Source organism: Eublepharis macularius, chromosome 4 (genome assembly GCF_028583425.1).
Source record: "Eublepharis macularius isolate TG4126 chromosome 4, MPM_Emac_v1.0, whole genome shotgun sequence".
Classification (NCBI taxonomy): Eukaryota; Metazoa; Chordata; class Lepidosauria; order Squamata; family Eublepharidae; genus Eublepharis; species Eublepharis macularius.
In genome coordinates this window covers 148,468,107-148,484,858 of record NC_072793.1, presented here as the reverse complement: position 1 = coordinate 148,484,858, position 16,752 = coordinate 148,468,107, and the positions used below count along the sequence as shown (strand labels likewise).

General features: G+C 42.7%; 1 protein-coding gene across 4 annotated transcripts in view; it reads left to right on the top strand.

The window, feature by feature from the left end:
• The window catches only part of PTPRG (protein tyrosine phosphatase receptor type G), a 683,491-nt gene that overhangs the window by 481,436 nt on the left and 185,303 nt on the right, over positions 1-16,752 (top strand). For all 4 annotated transcript variants that reach the window (XM_054978207.1, XM_054978205.1, XM_054978204.1 and 1 more), the window contains exon 6: positions 12,676-12,742. In XM_054978207.1, coding sequence (XP_054834182.1) covers positions 12,676-12,742 — 67 coding nt within the window. The remainder of the gene's footprint in view (positions 1-12,675; positions 12,743-16,752) is intronic.

Here is a 16,752-nt window from a genome sequence, read left to right as displayed (position 1 = left end):
GGATTAGACAAAGTCATGGAGAATAGTATTGTCGAAGGCTTTCACGGCCGGAGAACGATGGTTGTTGTGGGTTTTCTGGGCTGTATTGCCGTGGTCTTGGCATTGTAGTTCCTGACGTTTCGCCAGCAGCTGTGGCTGGCATCTTCAGAGGTGTAGCACCAAAAGACAGAGATCTCTCAGTGTCACAGTGTGGAAAAGATGTTGGCAGGTCATTTGTATCTACTCAGGAGGGGTGGGGTTGAGCTGAGTCATCCTGTAAGAGTTTCCCAGGGTGTGGAATGCTAATGGTGGGAGGCTTCACTGTATCCTAAGGAGGTTCTTCTGCATATGGATTGGGGCTTGATGTGCTAATCTTCTCTGCAGGACTATTGTTGAGTATAGAGTGTTTTGTTAGCCTGGTGTTTTTCAGAACTGGAAACCATGCTCTGTTCATTCTTAAGGTTTCTTCTTTCCTGTTGAAGTTTTGCTTATGCTTGTGAATTTCAATGGCTTCCCTGTGCAGTCTGACAAAGTAGTTGGAAGTGTTGTCCAGTCTTTTGGTGTCCTGGAATAAGATACTGTGCCCTGTTTGAGTTAGGCTATGTTCAGCCACTGCTGATTTTTCAGGTTGTCCAAGTCTGCAGTGTCTTTCATGTTCTTTTATTCTTGTCTGGATGCTACGCTTTGTGGTCCCGATGTAAACTTGTCCACAGCTGCAGGGTATACGGTATACTCCTGCAGAGGTGAGGGGGTCTCTACTGTCTTTTGCTGATCGTAGCATCTGTTGTATTTTTCGGGTGGGTCTGAATACTGCTTGAAGGTTATGCTTTTTCATAAGCTTTCCCATCTGATCAGTAATTCCTTTGATATATGGCAAAAACACTTTTCCTGTAGGAGACTGTTTTTCCTTGGTTGTTTGATTCATCCTGGGTTTGATTGCTCTTCGGATTTCATTTCATTTTCCACACTGTGACACTGAGAGATCTCTGTCTTTTGGTGCTACACCTCTGAAGATGCCAGCCACAGCTGCTGGCGAAACGTCAGGAACTACAATGCCAAGACCATGGCAATACAGCCCGGAAAACCCACAACAACCATCATGGAGAATAGGTTCATCAGCTACTATCAGCATAATGGCTAATGTGCAGAGTCAGTATATCTCTGAATATTCCAGTTGCTAGATGGCAACAACAGAGAGAGGCTTTTGGCTCGGTGTGTCTGCTTGTAAACCCTTCCAGGGCTTCTGATTAACCACAGATGGAGACAAAGAATGCTGGATTAGATGCACTGTGGGTGTGATCCACAAAGGTTTTCTTCTGTTTTTTTTTCCAATGTCCTTATTGCCAGTCTTTTCAAAGGCCATTTCCACATAACCTTAAAGGGACAGCCCACTCATCAAATGCTGCTAGCTTTCCCACTTCACTCCACGTGTCTCCATTTTCAAAATGGTAGCAGGCTGTTTGGCTTCTGTTTTGTTGGTGCCTTTTCAGGGACTGTAGGAAAGTGCATTCTCAAAAAAGATGTGTTTGGTGAGTGGGCTGTCCCTTTAAGGATGTGTGGAAACAGCCAAAGTATCTACATATTTGTAGTTATACCTGTGGAGACATGTCCAACCACAGATAGGCCAGCTAGGAGCACCTATATAGTAACTTGGGTTACCATTCCCCCACTGGGGGCAGGGGATCCCCAGATCCCACCCTTGACCCCCATGCCCACTGGCGGGGGACATGCTCCCTGGGTGGTATGGTACGCCTCCGGGCGGGGGGGCGTGCTCCCACACTGCAAGTGCAGGCAGCTGCAATGGTAAGATGCTGCAACTGCGGCCGCTTGCTTTCGCCGCCACCGCTGCCATCTCCTCTTGCTGTTGCCACCTCTTGCCGCCACGGCCCCTGTGTGCCAAATGACAGTGGGCAGCAGTCGCAGCAAGAGCAGGCAGCGGCAGCAACAAGGACCCCCTTTGACCCGGGGACGCCCTTTGACCCTGTGTGATGACATCACTCGCAGAAGTGATGTCATCACACAAGCTGGGAATGCACACGTGCATGGAAAAAGAAAGCTAGGATAAGTGCCAGCTCCCAATACCCTGCCAGGAGACTACAGGGACCTGGACATCCCCTGCCGAGGGATTCCAGGTCCCTGGCAGCCCTAATAGTAAGAGATACAGTGATATGTTTAAAATATTTGTAAATTTCTGTATTTTATCACTTTGCAAACTTTTTCATTGTTATGTACTAGTTATCAACTCTCTCAGAAATTTCCTAATTATGAAAGTCTGACAGTTTGAAATTTTTGGAATGTTGTAATTTTGAAACTGGGAATTTTAAAAGTTTGGAATTTTGTAATTTGTTAGTTGTATTTTACATTGTACAAATTCTCTTTAATCTTTGTATGGAGAATAAGTATTATCTATAAAAATTATTTTTTAAAAAAGAGAGATAATAATAATCTCTGATCCATTGATTACAGCAAGATGAGCAGATGTGGCAAGGAGCAAGAGCACACATTGGGAAAAGTGAATTTATTATCTTTTTATGTTTGTATTTACTTTCCAGTAGGGTGGCAGTAGGACAAAAATGCCAGGAAGGATTTGCAAAAGTGTATATTTTACAAGAGGCTAAGTTTCCAGGGGAGCAACAAGGAGGAAGCAAGGATAACCAAAACTGAGCAAAGGGTATAACTGAATGATCCTATCACAGACGAGGCCATGGAGAAAAATGTTTATAACCAAGAGCAGTTATTTTTCTAAATTGAGGATCACTGGATTATCCAAAGGAGTCACATTGAGGCAGTTACCAAGAGCTTGATATTCCAAAATTTTATGTCCACTTTATAAATATATCAATCAAATCTAAGTTCTTGTTGCAAACTGTTAAACTTATATCCTGGTCAGTATACAGCAGAATCCATTTGGTGCCAAGCAATGTAGTTGGAGTAAGGAGTTAAATTCTTACCGTTACTGGTAGCCATCAGGGAACTGTAACATCAGTGAGGCTGGCTAGCTAGTCAGCAGCCATGTGCTTGTATATTGTAGACTTGAGGCACCTTTTATCAATCCCATTGCGTACCAGTAAGGGCTTAGATTTTTCACACTCTTCAATAACCACACAGAGGTGGTTGAAGTTTCCTAGTAATGAACCATTTCAATATTACTTCTTATATACTGGCTAGAGGTATATGAACATGGCTTGGAGATGTAGTTTAAGATTCCACTATGAAGACCACTAGTTGGCCCTGGGCAAGTTATGGCTAACTCTCAGCCCAACCTATTGTCAGACTAAAGCACGATTCCTGGGTGAAAGAATGAGCCATACAGTTAATTAAATAAATGACCAAGCAAATGTTACTGTTATGGTTATGCTCAGATAACAGAAGGGGAGTTGAAAGCCCTTCTTATCACACTGTTAGCTTAGTTTAAACTTGGACTTCTCCCCCTTGAAGTAGTTGGGATGACAACTAGGGAGCTCAGAGTGCTCAAGGATAAGTTTTCCTGAATGAGTGCTGTGATCTTACAGAAGCAGCTGGTTTTCTCAAATGCCTGGCATGCCAGTTGTCTTGGCATGTTATACTTAGCAGATGGATAAGGCTTGAAAGATTGAAGATTATTAGTTTCCAAGTCAAGGGCCAAATGTTGCATAGGGAAAGGAGAGTAAATTATAAGTTGCTTCAGAGAGGAAAGGCTTGTGTAAAGCATTACAAAACTGTAGCCATCCATTTCCTGGTGCAAAATGCATGCCATTTCAGATTTCGACAGAGTAGGTGATGGCGTACGATTTGCTCTTCTGAAATGCTTTGAAACACTGTGCTGGGGCCCGTTTAATGAGCTTGAAAGCAATTGCTGCAAATTTATGACTATCTAAAAGCAGCCAGAATCTTTTGTGCAGGAATATGGAAGATGTATTTCGTATCAATTGAGTTTGTTACAGGCTCTTATTAGGAAAAGAGCAATTCAGCATTCCCACATGTGGAAATTTGTGAGGAGAGGAAGCGTAGTAATGGCAAGACCCTACTTCAGACCCAATCCCAAGAGTGTTTCAACCAACCACATGATAAATGATCCAATATGTTGTATTTATAGAGGGATATAATTTTTTCTTCTGTCATGGGACTCCAGGCGGCTCACAGAGAGTTCCCAAGAGATCTCCCACCCCAGCAATCCCAGCACTGACGAGCCCCAAATCTTCTTTGCTTCAGTGAAATTCCTGTATGGTGTCTTCCAACCATACACTGGGACTGAAACCCAAGCTGCCACTACACCTAGTGGTAGATGAAGTAGATAATGGAGTAAAGGTAGCCACTAGAGACAGGCACGAACTGAAATACGAACCGAAGATTGTCACAAACTGGGCTGATTTGTGGTTCGCAAACCCACGGTTAGTGGGAGCTCATTTCTCATGAATCATGACGAATTTTAGCCCGATTCGTTTGTTTCTTCACTGTTCACAGCCTGGTGTCAATCAATCAGTTTCTTAGGCAATGGGGGGATGGGCTCTCTACAGAAATTCTGCTGACCTGAAAGTGACATGTTCACAAACTGAACAAACCGGTTTGCGAACCAGGGCAAGTTTGTGAAAGTTCGTGGTTCGTGAAATGCGACAAACCATGAACTGCACAGTTTAGAATTTTCCTGGTTCGTGCCTATTTCTAGTAGCCACTCCTGAGGCTGTCAATGGACCCTTTGGCATTATAGATACTAGTTTGCTCAGGTACTGAGAGAGCACTGAGCACCACTGAGAGAGTTTTGATCGTAGCTCTTGAGTTCCTTTTCTTACAAAGTCCAGAATGGCTGTAGTTTTTGCCTCTCTTCACCAACAGAGGGAAAGGAGACTTGTTTTAGATATGCAGATGAACTTGTAGACAGACAGGGAATGATACGTTACACTCTGCAACCCCTCCTCCCTGCCTATTAAATAAAACTCTGTTTTCAGATTGCCGCTGGTTTTAATTCAAAGCCAGAGCTCTGGGTGCTTTTTTATTCCCATGTGTCCTCAGTAATTCATGGCTGACTCCTTCTCTTCCAGCTGGCACTGATGGGAACTCTTCAGTGTCTGTTTTTAATTTACCAAGTTTCCTTCTTTCTCTGTGACTGAGTTACTGGAAGGATCTTGCAGTTCTTTTCAAAAACAAAAGGCAACTCAACACTTCTGACTTGTCTGTTTACTTGGTAGAACACCACATTTTGGGGGGAGATCAGAGTCACCAGCACTTCATGCCAGAGCAGAGTTTTTAGTTGTACTTACCTGTGTCCTTAGCACTTCAGGGTAGGTCCAGCTTTGTCCTTCACAGAAAGGAGTACAACAACAAGGATCAGCTTTCACTACAGTGACTCCTCACTTTGAAATGCTTTCCTGAATTGAGTATTATTTATTTGTTTGTTTGTTTCTTTATTGACAAGATATTTATTCCATCGTTGTGCCCCAATAGGGTCACCAAGGCAGCTAACAAATTAAAACAGACAGATTAAAATCATTTTAAAGACCATTAAAACCAGCACACAAATGCATCATTAAAACAATTTAAAACCAGAGTTTAAAATAAATACAAAAGATAAAAAGAACAACAGTTAAATATGGGATGGGGGAGGAGGGATCTCTGAAGGGGTGCCAAGCAAAACAAAGAAGTCATCATTTGCTGGCAGAAGGTGGGGAGAGAGTTCAGAGTTTTGATGCCACTAGAGAAAGAACCAGTTTGGTGTAGTGGTTAAGAGCAGCAGGACTCTAATCTGGAGAACTAGGTTTGATTCCCCACTCCTCCACTTGAAGCCAGCTGGGTGACGTTGGGTCAGTCACAGCTCTTTCAGAGCTCTCTACCCTACCTACCTCACAGCATGTCCAGAAACAAATTGGAAGCCAGTGTAGATTAGGTCAGTACTAGACATGAGCATGAACCATGAAAAAACTGAACCGTGCGGTTCATGGTTTGTGGTGTTTTCACGAATCAGGAACCACAAACTCCCACAAACTGGGTCAAGTTCACGAAGCGGTATGTGGTTCGTGGGGTTTAAATGCCTCTTTCCAGCCACTTAGCAGCTGATCATTTAAACAGTGGGGCTGTTTAAATGGCCACTCCCAGCAGCAGGGAAATGGCCATTTAAACTGTGGGTGGGGCTTGGCTGGCCAGCTGGAAGTTCTCAGCCAGCCAGCCAAGCACCACCCACAGTTTAAATAGCCATTTTCCCACCTCTCCAAACGGTGGGGAAATGGCCATTTAAACAGCGGGGCTTGGCCAGCCAGCTGAGAACTCCTGGCCGGCCAGCCAAGCCTCACCCGCTCTTTAAATGGGGAAATGGCCATTTAAAGAGCGGGTGAGGGCTCTTTAAATGGCTGTTTCCCTGCCACTCCGAGCAGCGGGGAAATGGCCATTTATACTGCAGGTGGGGCTTGGCTAGCCGGCCGGGAACAGCCAAGCCCCGCTGTTTAAATGATCAGCTGCTTGTCAGGGATCTCCACGGGTTTAAATACCCCTTTCCCTGCCACTTTGCAGTGGCACGGAAAGGGGCATTGCTGTTTAAAACAAACCAAACGAACCAGTAGACTGGTTTGTGGAAGTTCGTGGGAACGAGCTTCCACGAACCACTGGTTCACAAACCACTGGTTCGTGGGGGGTTTTTTTGTTTGTATTCTGGTTCGTGCCCATCTCTAGTCAGTACTGGAGTGATATATTCCCTACAACCCCCAGTCAGCATCCTGGTTGCAGCATTCTGCACCAATTGAAGTTTCTAAACCCTTTTCAAGGGCTGCCCCACAATAATTTAATAAAAATAACCAGAGCATGTACCACAGTGGCCAGATCATTCCTGCCCAGGAAAGGTCACAACTGGCAAACCAGTCAAAGCTGGTAAAGGCACCCCTGGCCGCATCTGCGTGGGTCAAGAGCTCTTCTAAACTTTAGACCTTCAAGGGGAGAGCAAAGGGAGAATGAGTGACACCTTAAATCCTAGGTCAGACCTTATGCCTACCAGTAGCATTTCTGTCTTGGTGGGGTTAAGTTTCAGTTATTTAGCCCACAACCACTCCAAACACTGTCTATAAGCAGAGTTTCTACAGCCTCCCTGGGATCAGCTGGGAGTGCAAAATAGAGTAGAATGCCATCTGCATATTGATGACAACCCAGCCCAAATTACTGGATGGCCTCACTCAGCAGTTTAATATAGATATTAAAAAGCATAGGGGAGAAGATGGAATCTTGCCAAACCCCACAGGCTAAAGACTAAAGGGCTTAGCAGAAGTCACCAAATACTGTCTGCTTAAGCTTCCCTCTGCATAGGGCTGGAACCACAGCAGAATGGTGCCATCCAGTCCTAGTCTGGAAAGGCAGTCCAGAAGGATACCATAATCAATGGTATTAAAAACTGCTGAGAGGTCCAGGAGAGTCAACAGAATTGCACTCCTTATGTCCATCTCCCAGCACAGGTCATCCACCAGGGCGATCAAGGCTGTTTAAGTCCCATAACCAGTACTGAAATTAGATTGAAAAGGATCTAAATAATTTGCATCATCCAAGAAAGCTTGAAGTTGTCCAGCCATGTACTGATGTTTGTTCTTTGCATGGTTAAAAGCTGGATTTTACAGGAAGCTTTGCTGGCAGGCTGTTCTCTGTGTGTGTTTTAACAACTACGTTTTTCAGAATGTTTAGCATTTAGGTAAGAAAGGCCTGTGATTTCAGCCCTAGAGGGGCAGGTGCTGAATTACGGATACACCTCCCAATGATTACAATGTCTTGAGTTAAAGTAGAATGTGCTGTGTCCTGGGATAGATGACTCAGAGGCACATTGCGGTGATCCTATTCCATCTTTTGAGATCTCCAGGCAATCTCTCCCAAAATAATGCATTGTGCCCTCTGTTACAATATATAATGCTGGCTTGTTACGCTTATAATAAGGTGTTTCAGTTATGAATTGTAAATTGTATGCTGTTTGTACTCAATGTGTTAAACCATTCACTCTGTATAGAATACTGTGTTCATTTGGGAGCAGAAATAGCACTGTGTAAGTGATAAACAAAGAGATTTTACTGGTTTGATTTACCTTTGTACCATTTACCCTAAGGTGAGAGAATCCTATTAGCACTGGAAATGGCATGATGGTATTCTTAAAGTGTAAGGCTGTGTTTATTTTTTCACTGCATTGAGTTATGGCAGTTTGTCTACACTGGAGGATTACGAGATCCTGTTCAATTATAAATGATACATGCAAAATTTCAGTGTTTTTCCTAGTCCTCCCTCCCATTTTAAATACTAAAGTCATTCCCTAGTAGATGACTAGTTTCCTCAGAGTACCTTTTTGAACAAATCTGCTGAGCAAGGAATAATATTCATGGTATAAATAGCCTTTTGATGTTAACAGCTCCTGTGTTTGTCAGGTGTGCAGGTGGCTTATCATAGCGATAGGCAAATCTGAAAGAAATAATGGCTCAAGAAAAAAAGCTTGGTATTATAATAATGTTTTTTTAATGTATAGTTTACTAAAGAGAAAGAAATCCTATTTGCATCCTCCCAAATCTCTTGTCCCAGAAAGATAATGCTTTATAGGCATTGTAATAATAACAACCGTGCTTATATACTGCTCTTCTAGACAGATTAGTGTCCCACTCAGAGCAGTGAACATATCAGTGTTGTTATTATCCCCACAGTACAGCTGGGGAACTGGAGGTGAGAGAAGTGCCTTACCCAAGGATATCTTCTGAACTCATGGCAGTAGTGGGAGTTGAACCAGCCACTTAACCACTATGCTACATAGTGCCACTGTGGTAACGGAAATTACCACACAAAAGATTCTTAAAATCCTTTGTCACACCCATGTCTCTTCTGTCTCAACAGTCCTGTAACTGAATGACAAGCATACCTTTGTTTTCTCTATATTTATTTGCTGCTCAGCCAAGTGTGCTTATTTGCTTTCTTTCCACCTTTAGTTTCCCATCCTCTGTGTAGGTCAGTCACACATCAGCAGAAGTGAGAGAAACATTTTTTTTAAAAAAATTGAAATGAGTGGGAAAGACACAAGAGTAACTAGGTTAATTGTTGGGGTTTGTCTGTGTCTAGACCGACTTCTGTTTTCTACAACCTGTCTCCAAAGTAGCTGGGTGGCTGTAAAGAGGAGAAAACAGTGACCTCAATGGTAGCCACGCACATTCAGTGAAAAACATGTCACACATGAAAGCCGCTATATTGTAAAAGAAGGTCAACTTTGGGAGGAGGTTACTTGGTAAGGACAACCAGCAAGTGGGAAGAAAGAAATGAACGCTTCCTTCATACCCTGATTTTTCACTGCAGCCCTTCCTGTCCATGCTGTTTTCTTCCTGCTGTTCCAAGTATGCTTTCCCTTAAAGCACAGGTCTGAAATGCTTTAGAAGGAAAACAGTGGCCTAGGGAGGGAGTAGGGTTGCCAGTTCTAGGTTGGAAAATTCTTGGGGGTGGAGCCTGGGGGGGAGTAGGGTTTGGGGAGGGAGGAGACCCATCAGTGTATAATGCTCTCCAAAGCAGCCATTTTGCCCAAGAGTACATCCCTAACATTTTGAAATAATTTTAAGGCTGCCAGTCCCCCAGAGGGGGTGGAGAATCCCCTGCTCCCAGCCTCCACCTCCTGCCATCGCTTAACTGGCCAGTGTGGGGAGAAAGGCACAGGAAATGGACCTGGGAGGCAAAATACCTCCCAGGCAAGCCTGCAGCTGGTGCACTCCCAGCAGAGCACAACGATGTCACTTCCAGGAGTGATGTCATCACACTTTGCTCAGGGCAATTTGGGCCCCAAACAGGCCTGTTCAAGGCGAAGTGCAGAATGGCCAGCACAATGACATCACTTCTGGAAGTGACATCATTGTGTTGGCGCTGGGAGCATGTATGTGAGGAAAATCATCCAGATAAGTCCCAGCCTCTCACTTTCCCATTGGGAGGGTAAGGGGACCTGGCAACCCTATGTAATTCCCAGAAACCTCCAGACCACACTAGGCTCCAGGCCCCACCTGGAGGTTGGTATCCATAGGAGGGAGAGTTTTTTTTAAAATAGATTTTATTGGATGAGGTGATATAAAGTAGTTGGTTAATACATACAACTTATCCAAATTAAACCTTTCTAAATATATAACCCCTCCCCTCCCCCTTTTCTCTATTGACTTCAAACAACACTCAAACCCCCTGTTTATTCATAGAGATTATTATTTCATTATAATACAATTATATTATGTTACCCATGGTAGAGATCTTATATATATTCCCTTCGTTGAAATCTTATTTAATAAAATTTAAAATCCCTCCAAAGACCACAATTGCCCTTTAACATCGCATTTCTTTTCCAAATATTTCTTAAACTTCTTCCAGTCTCCCAGAAAAATTCCTGGATCTTGCTCTTCCAGATTTCTAGTTAATTTGTCCATTTCGGCCATGTACAACAGCTTCCTTGTCCATTCTTCAATATTCGTTACTTCTTCTTTTTTCCAATATTGAGCATATAAAATTCTTGCTGCTACTATCATATAATACAACAATATCTTATCATTTCTATTAACATCTTCTAAATGTAAAGATAGTAATAACATTTCTGGATTTTTAGGGACATTGTATTGTAATATCAAAGATATTTCAGCACGTATTCTAGACCAGAAGCCTCTAGCCTTTTGGCAAGTCCACCACATATGAAATAGAGAACTTTCATGCTCCTTACATTGCCAACATTTATTCGATAACTGTTTGTTAGCTATGGCTAATTTTTTTGGTGTTAAGTACCATCTATACAGCATTTTATAACCATTCTCTTTAATACTGGTACAAGTTGATATTTTTAAGGTATTTTTCCATAGTTGTTCCCATGCTTCCATCGCTATTTCCTTATTACAATTTATGGCCCACTTTACCATTTGCACCTTGACTGTTTCATCTTCTGTGAACCACTTCAATAACAACTTATACATTTTAGATATTGCTTTACTATTATCCCCCAATAATAGTTCCTCTAGTTCTGAATTTTTAATTCTAAAACCATTCTTTCTTTGTTCTAAATCAAATAAATCTTTAATTTGTCTATATTGTAACCAACCATATTTAAATGGCAATTCCTCATTTCTCTTAAGTTTCAACCCATTATTTTCTAATACTGTTAATTCTTTGAGGGTAAGCCATTCCTTTCCCTGATATTCCATATTTGGGTTGATTATTTCAGCTGGAACAATCCAAAGTGGTTTCTTTAGCTCTATAAATTTCTTATACTTGAGCCAGGTTGACAGTAGATTTCTTCTCAGGTAGTGGTGCTGAAACATTGCATCCATATTATGCTTCCCGTACCACATATATGCGTGCCATCCAAATAGTTTATTATGTCCTTCCAATGTTAATAACTTATGATTGGTCACAGACACCCATTCTTTTAGCCACACCAAACATATCGCTTCATGGTAAAGTCTTAGATCAGGTAACTGCATTCCTCCTCTTTCCTTAGCATCACAAAGAACTTTCATCTTGACTCTTGGTTTCTTTCCTGCCCAGACAAATTCTGATATCTTCCTCTGCCATTTTTCAAATTGTTTCTTATCTTTCACAATTGGAATTGTTTGCATTAAAAACATGACTCTGGGCAGTACATTCATTTTAATTGTGGCAATTCGACCTAACCACGACAAATTTAATTTATTCCATTTTATCATGTCTCTTTCAATTTGAGTCCAGAGCTTTTCATAGTTATTCTTAAACACATATGAGGGAGAGTTTAGGTAAAAGCATAGGCAGAGCAAGGATTAAGCATCCTCTCTCCACCTGCTACTTTTCTGCTCCAAATGCCACCCTCTCCCCACTTGCTTTTTTGTGGGAATGAATCTCTCTGGATCTATGAGTTTAACATTGGACTTAAGCCCATAGCACTTTTCAGTTTTGACATAATCATGAGTTAGTGAGTCTATGGTTTCCTTGAAACAAAGAGGTAATGATCACTTTTCACAGTAGTTCTGCTTGTAATTTGTCCTAGATACATTTAGAAAGTTTTGTGCTGGGGTTAGAGTTAATGGATTGTTGAAAAGAGAAAGAAAAATTCTTTGTCCTTTTGATGCTCTAATGTTGAAATCTTTTGATATTGTTCACTGCAACAACACTACAGGCCATGAGTTTGCTGTGGAGATTAGCAAGACCCTGTTATAAAATTTCAGGTGGAAATTATTTTGTTCTGAAACTGGCACTCCAGATATATCTTGGGCAGGCTCAGAGCCTCTTGGAAAACCCTCTGTAAAATGGTATTGTGGAGGATCAAGCATTTGTCCTAGAAATGCAGTAAGTAAAAGAGAAAAAAAAGCCATTCTACTCAGCCTGCCCAGGTGAGCCCCATTGACTTCAATCGAATTCCATTTTTATGCCTGTGAAGTCTCTGGTTGAAAAAGTGACATTTCTGATAACTTTGCTATTTCTATATTTATTTAAGGCATTTTTATCCATAGCAATGAAAGTCGAGAGCTATTAACTATTCATTTTTTCCCTGGGTTATGATGAAATTCCTAATATTTTAATGCATTCTGAGGACTTTCTTTTGATTTAGCCTCCTTCACCTTATTTTATTATATTATAAATCTTAAACATTCAGTGTTTGAAGGCCTGCTTTAAGTGTAAGAACTAAGCAACTTGCAAGATAACATCTTCCCCGTTTCCTCTACCTTAGAAGATTAAATTGAAACTCTTCTGTCTGATGCTAGTAGATTTAACCAATCATGTATCCTTTACATGTAGGTCAATCAGAGGGACAATCCAGCTCTGGAGCCTATTATCCATGGGTTGAAGGGTGTCGTACATCATGGTAAGTAGATACTTAAAGTTCCCTTCTGCTGGAAAGCATAGAAGGCTTGGAATATTGTCCTTAATGTAATGGGTCATCCTTTCAAAAGATATACTGAGATGTATATTTCTCAATCGTTGATGTTTAAGGGCACTGAAACCATTATTTGGATGGTATAGAGCCCAAACAGCCTTTTTACTTGGAAATAGGATTGGTCTAACAGTTCTTAAAAAGATTTTTTAGGCAGAACTTTGAAACACATACTTTATAATTTTTTTTCAAAATCTCTAGGATTACTAGATAATAAATATTAGTACTGCTCATGTTTACTGTAGCAGTTTATCTTTCATTCAACCCCCCCGCTTTCTATTTGTCTATAAATAGTTTGTCTTTCAAATTTAGGGAGCAGATAATGAAACAGAAAATTAACTATCTGTGAAAAATAATTAAAGTTTGCAGCAGGAGAATATCCTTATATCACTGACATAAATGTGATCATTCAGCTGTTCTGATGCGCATAAACCTATTATCCTTGAACTAATAACAGGTAGTGAAATAAATATAATATACTTTAGATTTTTGGAGAAGTTTTTATTAAGAAATTTTTCTGAAGTCTTGTCACTGGTAATGGGCCATTAGCAGTGACAGCAAAGCAGTATAATTTCAAAAGTACCCTTGTTGGATTTCAATGTAATGATTTGTAAAGTTTTAATAATCTTATTATAATTCGCAAGGCATCTGCAGAAACCATGTTAGGTACCCTAATAAATCTCTGTTCCCTCTATAAAACATCTTCACACCTTTTTCCCCCCTAGTGGATTGTCTTTAGACATTAGCTAGTGCTGTGGAGCTTAACAAACATTTTTTTCTCTTGACTGGAAACCTAAAACCAGGTGACAGTGTTAGATTAAAACAAATAGGGCTCTGGATTAATTGTTCTGCTTTCAGAGTCATTTAATGTTGCATCTGTGAATGCCAATAAATCTAGTGAAAGTGAAAAATAGGGGTTAAATGATAACACACTACCAAGTCTTTCATTTAGAGAATTTTTCCATAGGTTTGTTGCCATTTTATAAATTGCAGTCTTCTGCTGCGAAGTGAAAACTACACACTGAGCTGAAAACCATGTTGTTTTCTACAGAAATAGATGTTATTATCTTAGTTCCCACTGGGCTAGGAAGAGTCTGGCATAAAAAAAATAGAATAACAAGGTTGAATTGGGCTAGTGTGATGATTACGTAATTTGACACCGAAGTCAAACCTAACATTTAAGTGACCCAGAATATCTCATCCTGCCTGCTCTGTATTTCAAGGTCTCAACCCCCTCAACGATGATTGAAGCTGTCCCATTCAGTTTTCATCAACCACCAGAATACCTGCTGGCGCCTAATCATACGTGTATCTTGCAGGAATTCTTCATCTCCTCCAAAACAATTGTCTAGTAAATAGTGATGTCGTTCCCCAGTATGTGTTTCCCTCCCCACTTAATAATGATTTTTCAGTCCTGGAGTTGTCTACGCTCAGCAGAATCTGGGTTAGGAAAGAGAACTACATTTTGTGTCTCTCCTAAGTAGATATGGGCATGAACAGAAAAAAAAATGAACATGGTGTTCATTGTTCATTGCCATCCATGAACAACGAACTTTGACGAACATGATCCTGTTCATGAACATGTTAGTTGCTTGTTGTTTGTGGGGGCCAGCAGGCTCTCCTCCAGCCATCAAGATCCCTACCGCACCACTCCCAGAAACCCTACCTGAGCAGGCAGCAGGAAATGTACCAATAATAAATAATAGCTTGGCCCCAGAGCCTGGCACCAGCCCTGGAACCTGAAGGGATAGATCCCTATCCCACCACACACAAAGAAAATTCAAGCTCCAATGTACTCACCCTGTCTCTCTAAAAGCAGCTGTCTCTCCCTGAAAGCCAGAGTTAGGAGCCCCCTCCCCCCTGGTCTTTTCCTCTTGTAACAAATTTGGAGCTCCACACTTGGAAGGCAGACCTGCCTATCAAGCTAAATTGGGCTTAGATTGGGGTTTCCAGGGCAACAGCAGGAGTTCAGACAGAGTTCAGACAATCCCTGCCTAAGTTGCCAAGGGAATTGATTGCAGGTGCCAGAATGTCTGGCTTGACGAACAGCAATGAACGAGGCTTGCAATGACCACCTGTTCGTTTAGAATGTGGCCTCACGAACAGCTTGTTCGCGAACAGCAGATTGGGCTGTTCGTGGGGTTTTTTTAGTTCGTATTGCTGTTCGTGCCCATCTCTACTCCTAAGTAGTACTCCCATTTGAAATGGGTTGAATGCATTTGAAAAACCTGCTTTTTAATAAACATTTGATAATGGGAAAGAAGGAACCTTTATTTTCTTTGAAACATGAAAGAATTCAAAGGCTCAGTGGGGAAGAGTGGATAGGATATATCCTTGTTTGCCGCAGAAAATCTTTGTTCGTTGTATGACTGATTGTTGAGCTTTGTGATCCATGATCTGCTGCCACAATTCCATACAAAGCTGGGGAACTTTGTGTGTATGTGTGAGAGAGAAGAAAATACCAAATTCAGGTTGCTTTTTATAAGTCAGTACAGTTACACACTCAATATTTATCTTAATTAACCTTAATTATTTTAGAAGTACTCAGATAACTGACCTCAGTAGTGCTACAGTTAGTAACACCTGAAAACACTCCATGAAAGATATATCACGTGTGTCTTATTGTCAGGGCCGGTGCCAGAGTTTCTGGCGCCTGCGGCTACTTGTGTGCACGTGTGCACGCCACGAACTGCGTGATGACTGGGGCAGCACGCGGAAGCTGCTCTGTGCTCTGCACGCCGCCCCAGCAGCAGCTTGCAGCTTCTGCGCTCGGCTGGGGTGTGTGGGGATGGAGGAGCACGCAGTGGAGCTGGTGTGGCTGGCTGCAGCTGCTGCTGCAGCCAGCCAGCCCCGTGCCGCTGCCGCCGCCACATGCCCCAGCTGGGTGCAGAAGCTGCGAGCCGCTGCTGGGGTGGTGCACGGAGGCTGCTCCATGCTCTGCACGCCACCCCAGCAGCAGCTCGCGGCTTCTGCGCCTGGCTGGGGTGTGTGGGGGCGGAGGAGCGCGCAGTGGAGCTGGCGTGGCTGGTTGCAGCTGCTGCTGCAGTCAGCCAGCCCCATGCCGCCACCGCCACATGCCCCAGCCAGGTGCAGAAGCTGCGAGCCGCTGCTGGGGTGGCGCACAGAGGCTGCTCCATGCTCCGCACACCGCCCCAGCAGCGACTCGTGGCTTCTGCACCCAGCTGGGGCGTGTGGCGGCAGTGGCGGCACGGGGCTGGCTGGCTGCAGCAGCAGCTGCAGCCCAGTCACGCCAGCTCTGCTGCACGCGCCTCTGCCCCCGACACCCCCTCCGGCGCCTCTCCAGCAAGCCAGGCCTGCTTATTGTGTGTACTTTATGTATTTACTTATACAGAGTAAAAGAGGTTTCCTTTCTCCCCTGCCTCAGGGGCTTAGGGTGAGTCAAAGGATATCCCTATCTCACTTTAACCTAGAAGAGCAAGATTTGGGTCCATTAGCTCCTTAAAGATCAACAAGATTACTAGGTGCTAATAGACCTGAATATTGCTCCTCTGCTACAAATCAACTTGGCTGCCCACCCGAAACTCAATTTAATGTAATAATTTTCCTCAGAAGCCTGTTTGCATACGGAAGATTCCAGGTTCAAGCCCTGAAATGCCCGTTAAAACAGTCAGGTAGTAGGTGATGAGGAAGACCTCTACCTGAGGCCACTGTCAGTCACCACCATAGACAATACTTGGCCCTGCTAGACCAGTAGTCTGATCCAGTATAAGGCAGTTTCATGAAACTGTCTACATGTAGATCCATAACACAAATAATAGGGGGAAATGCAGAAGCACCAGCTGCTTGTGTTGCTAAAGATTTATTATTTTCAGTTTTAAATTTAACAGTGGTTTACAGAAATACAGGCAGCCGCATACAGTCTTCTGTTGACCCAGAAGTTCAGGGGCAAATCTGGTAAGCAGTTTTCGCATTCGGCAGCT